Here is a 5321-nt window from a genome sequence, read left to right as displayed (position 1 = left end):
CAGATTGATGGTTAGTCGAGCCAAAAAGTCGGCAGCTATGACTCGAGTTATGGGCGCGCAAAAAACGAGGGAGACTGATAGTGGAAGAGAGCGTGAATTGAAGTCTTCCGTAATACGATTGAAAAGACATCACAAAGATTGCTGTTGCAAATGACCTCAGAGTTTAAAAGCGTCGTGAATTAAACAAACAAACACCCCACTGTTGCGATTGCAGTGCCAAAGCCCAGAAAGTACATTGAGCCTAGCTTGAAAGTCGGCAGCAATGATCCAATGAAGGAAAGCGCATGGAAAAAAGAGAGATAGTGATTCGTGGAAGAGAGAGTGCAAGAAAAGTCGTCATGAAAAAATGCATTGAACTGTTGAAATTGCTATCGTGCCATTGTCGTGGAGCACAAAGCCTCATAAGGCTGTAAGCACCACTGATGTGCCCTATCAAAACAATACAATACAATACCCCTCTGTATCTCAAATCGCCGGCTGGGGTCGGTATCGCTCATGTTGTGAACCCCTGCTCTAGATCACTCGATCTCACTTATTCGTGACCACGCGAAATTTTGGGTCCGTATGACGCCTGAACCGATCGACGTATACCTGGTAAACTTCTTGATGATGGCGACCGTGAACCGATAGTACGCGAACTGACTCTTGTGTCGATCAAATGCCGTACATTTCGTTACCCACGTCGCTTGTTTTGTGGAATGTTGATTTGCTCTGAATACTCATTAAGGATATGTCCTACTACTACATCATCTACTGCGAAGCCATTTTCCTTCAGCGCCCCCCTGAGCCCAGCGCCCCCTGAGCGTTCCGCCCCCTTCAAAATCTCCAGCGCCCCTGGGGGGGGGGGGGCTGGAGGCAAGGTTAAGAACCACTGCTTTATACGATTGAATCAAGAGCCTTCTTTCTTCACCGCGGTTGTAAATCACGACTAAGCTGAACTTAAAACAATCACACTAGAACTGTCTAGTAAATCCGTATTACCGTTGCGTTATCACTGCAGAACTATCTCTGATTTTAATAATCCCCCGATACACATACGCATACAAGAAGTCAACCGAATGCAGTTTAAATGTGTATATTATCCGACCATGTACTCTGTACACAGCAGCGGCAAACGCCAATAGCAATTCGATCGCTCCGCTTAGTAGACGCAAATGTATGCTACTTCCAAGTATTTAATGGTTCCATGACATGGATCTCCGAACAAGGTGTTACTGGCTTGTACGTGACATTTATACCGTCCGTTGCACTTGTGCGATACGACTTTGTAGCTGCTTGAGGCGCGGCAGTCCGTTTTCTTCGGCCCGCTGTTGGGGCATCTGTTTACAAAATGTAGGTGAATAGAATAAAGTGGTGTCAAAGTTAATACACGTGTCGCTATCAATCTATGGTCAGCACCGCCACAGCATAAGCCTCTAATAGCCAACTTAAGAAGCGATTCTGGGTCATCCTCGGTCGAACTCCGCTCTGCGACCATTCGAGTTCCAGTGGTATAAGATAACAACACGCTGTTCGCATCCTTATATGAAGTGGATATTAAAAATTTAATCTACAACTCTCTTTGTCGAAGCGTCGTTCCATTTTTCGGTAGTAGTGTAATGCGATTTATTCCCGTATAGCAATATGGCCAGCCCACTTATCCTCGATCCACCATCGAGCCAACCAAGGTACCAATGGCGGATCAAGCATTCGGAACACTCAGACCCTTAACAGGTACCAGCGATAGAAGGAATGTAATTGTGAGCAATATTTCCGTACCGTAATACCATGCATCTACTCACTCATTTTTCTCGGTTCTTCCGTATAACGCAGCGACTATTTTGATCCTCTGACCGTGCGGGCACGAAATATCGAGACCTTTTTTATGTTCACAAGCTCTACGCACCATACCTCCTAGGAAGAATTGTTATTCGTATTCATGATTTAATTTCCGAGAACAACAAGCTGGTTTTCTGCCGCTATGTGAAACTTAAACGATGTACAAGGTATATATTTTCCATGTGTGTCTGATGGGAGTAATGATGCTCTTGATAACCATTTTAATTTTTATCATCACTCGATGTTTTACGATGATATTTGTTATCATAATCACGGAGTACAGTAAAATCGTGAACACACTTGAAAAATTCATTACTTTTTTTCTGTTTATTTTGTGTCAGATCGGACATATTTGACGATTTCGGTATCATTTTATGTTGTTATATTTGGCGTCAAAAAGTGTTATCCATAAGCTGCTATTACAAGCGATCGTTGAATCAATACAATGTCAATTAGTGTGGCAGGATAACTAGTTAACCATCAGTACAATAAGGGTATTACATCTAACATACCGCGCCCTGTCGCTTGTATGGCTTTTCAATCACCTCCTGAATTTTAAAATAGATTTCTAGATTTCTTCCCTTGTAGGCGCTATAGGTCGGACATCTACTTACGGACACAACGGCCGTCAAATTTGCTATATCCATCCTTGCAAACACATTTTCCATCCACCAACTTGAAGTCTTTTTCACAAACGCATCGTTTATCTTTACATCTCTCGTTGTCCCCACATTCGTTGTCGTTGCAGCATAGCACTGAATTATTAGCGTATACATATTATGTTGTAATTTCAAATTCAAGATATGTTCTCTGCTTAGGGCTGGACATGTGAAATTAAGATACATTTACGCCCCCCCCCAGAACACAGGCGTATATAGCACCACACTGCTGACTGAAAATCCATGACGATTTGGATGGTTTATATGGTCGAAGATTCGGGTTCAAGCGTAATATAAATAATAATTTTGTAATGTGATATATTCAAATAGCGCTCCTCAATGTTAATCACGAAGTCTTTAAAACACTTGTGAGATTTTTTTTATCCAACGCTCTATTACACATGTTCGGTATCTCCATCGTAGCATATGGCTATATAATCAGGCAGACGTAATTCTATACTCACCGACGCACTTCCCGTCAACCATATTGTAGCCTCCTTTACAAACGCAGCGTCCATCTTTGCATTTCCCGCTGTCCCCGCAGTCGTGGTCGTTACGGCATCGCGCTGAATTAACATATTTATGAAATTCGTACTTCCAAAATGATATGTTTTATGCATTGTATAGTGTTGCACGTGTGGAATCACGGTACAACATGTAAGCTATAACGATCCCATTTCAATTTTGCAATTCTTAAGCGACCGGAGACCCATTACCGCGAAATAATATGAGACGGAAAATCATGCACGTTGTTTGCATATTTCAGTTGTTCGAAAGTTCATCGAAGTCTGATTTTATCCCACTCGACACTGGGAAACGATCCGCAAATAGCATAAAGACAGTCATCGGGTTCGAAACATGCGTAAATGTATATTTTATATATCACACCGTAGGTCGAGTAGGTCGCCTGGCATATCGACACGAGCGCGACTAGAACGAGGATTTTAGGCAGATACATGTTTCGTTCGCTTAACCTTCTGCACTCACAAGCTTTATGTTTTGAACTGTAAATCAGCCTTGTTGCGAGTGTCCTTATATAGAGGAGAAGGATGTATTAATTTGGTGAATTTCAATTTAGAATGACCGCATTTTCGTGTAACCACCTGGAATAATTCAATGTTGTCGGTATCATCGTGAGCTATTAAATTTTGTAAATTAAGCAAGAATGTTGACCTACGTCGACAACGTCTGCACAAATATCCCGGCTTATCTCGTATATTTCGGGAAGCACACATCGTTATAGGCTGCTGTCGATTCTGTTGGGGAGCGGATGGCGGGAGCACAAAACTAGATTACATCAGTTACAATTTGACACTTTACGAAGTACCAAAATTAAGGAGCTACCGATGTCGTTTCGAAGGCTGTGGTAGTAATTTATTGAAATCAATCGACTAAAATACGAGATTTGATCGTGAATTCCTACCGAACTGTTGGAAGTTCATCTAGGTCAGGGGTTCCTGTGGACCGTGGCGCCTTTTGGGACATGAGGAAATGTGAAACAATTATTTTATGCATATGCCAAATATATATTGGATCCTAGGACTGCAATTTATAACCGCTCTTGCGACTACTGGAATTAATTAAAAATGGACTAAAATGAAATTTCAGCGAATGTTACTTTTTTAATAATTCCATTTTATTAAAAATAAATATATCTCGCTTTGGAAATACGTAGGCAAATGCTGGTATTTTTCTCCCATGGGTGGATACTATAGGGATGGTGTCAACGTGAGGTTCACGTTCGCGTTCTGCACTGTGAACTTTTTTCATGTAATACAATTTTACACGTCATTATAAGGTCTGCGGTTGAAATTCTTTGCATTTCATCTTCGGACCACTTTCCGCGTGGCGCTGGCCGCATGAAAAGAAATTCAGCACTAAACGAGCGTGCACCTAGCCAATTTCAAACATTAATTCGCTCAAAATTTTGCTCGTAATATTAAGCTTGCCGTTTGTGAATCTTTGAGATAATATCGGGCGCAAGTACGGAAACCGATGTTTCACTCTTAAAAATACACCTGTCCGGTTTATCAGAGTCCTCGTCGAATTTGTTGGTAAATCGATCTTGTGGAATTATTATAGCATTTGATTGTTTCAGTTGATACAATAGGTCGGTGCTCTTCAACCTTTTTCGGCGTGGTATACACTTTCCAAGATCACTCAAAACTCGTGCACCCCTGAATACATATTACGCCGATTCCGTACTAAGCCGAATTTCCATTACATATATAGCATACGGCCGCATTCTAGTGGAGTCGTCAAGGCTCAGCTAGACGACAAATAGCCTACTCATGTGGAATTGGGTACTGGGGACATTGCGCCGCAGAGAACCCTTGGAGTTTTATGTGGCATCACTGATTTCTTCAGATATACCCTGCGTATAAAAGTTTCTAATTGAAGAAGCAGAACATCCCCGCAGGCCCACTATGTGCACCAAGTCGCGCGTATATATGCCCGGAAAAGCTATTGAGATCAAACTTCTAATCGCGCGAAAAAATGTTCTATATATCTCTTGAATGAATTTCGTCGATAATGTTGGTAGTTTCACAAATTGCTGTCAAATTTTATTCATTTGCAGCCCATGTGATCAGATTAACTAGTAGAGCTGATTGAAACGGTGTCTGCGAAAAATTTGGGCACGAAAATATATATTGATGTTATATCTTCCGGTTTTTATTAATCACCTTTTTTTATTTTTTTTTTATTTCTTCACCTCCCATCAGGATTGTCGGTATAGTCAAAATATATTGGAATCGCCCAAACGTAGCAGAAAAACCTCTGTTCGTGAGACGCACACGATTCCAATTTGGTATCTTTATGGATCGCATCATTCTTCTCTGCGCT

General features: G+C 41.5%; 1 protein-coding gene across 1 annotated transcript; it reads right to left on the bottom strand.

Moving 5' to 3' along the window:
- Window positions 1–1059: 1059 nt before the first annotated feature.
- Window positions 1060–3501, bottom strand: LOC145459424 (L-rhamnose-binding lectin SML-like). Its single transcript, XM_080338063.1, has 5 exons — window positions 3366–3501; window positions 2942–3043; window positions 2433–2573; window positions 1782–1893; window positions 1060–1319 (listed from the first exon to the last, which is right to left on the bottom strand). Exons 1-5 carry the CDS (start codon window positions 3433–3435, stop codon window positions 1142–1144), a joined length of 603 nt encoding a protein of 200 aa, XP_080194189.1. The 5' UTR covers window positions 3436–3501; the 3' UTR covers window positions 1060–1141.
- Window positions 3502–5321: the final 1820 nt, after the last annotated feature.

The sequence above is a fragment of the Botryllus schlosseri genome, chromosome 2, assembly GCF_051294905.1.
Source record: "Botryllus schlosseri isolate E-star chromosome 2, Bs_hap1, whole genome shotgun sequence".
Taxonomy (NCBI): Eukaryota; Metazoa; Chordata; class Ascidiacea; order Stolidobranchia; family Styelidae; genus Botryllus; species Botryllus schlosseri.
This window is presented reverse-complemented; position numbering and strand designations above follow the sequence as displayed.

Bases quoted from the DNA above. Each gene is read 5' to 3' on its own strand.
- LOC145459424 (XM_080338063.1), bottom strand. From the start codon at position 3,435: ATGTATCTGCCTAAAATCCTCGTTCTAGTCGCGCTCGTGTCGATATGC. The intron at 3,044-3,365 runs GTGTGATATATA...ATGTTAATTCAG, and splicing joins GGCGACCTACTCGACCTACG to CGCGATGCCGTAACGACCAC. The intron at 2,574-2,941 runs GTGAGTATAGAA...CTAATAATTCAG, and splicing joins GGTTGACGGGAAGTGCGTCG to TGCTATGCTGCAACGACAAC.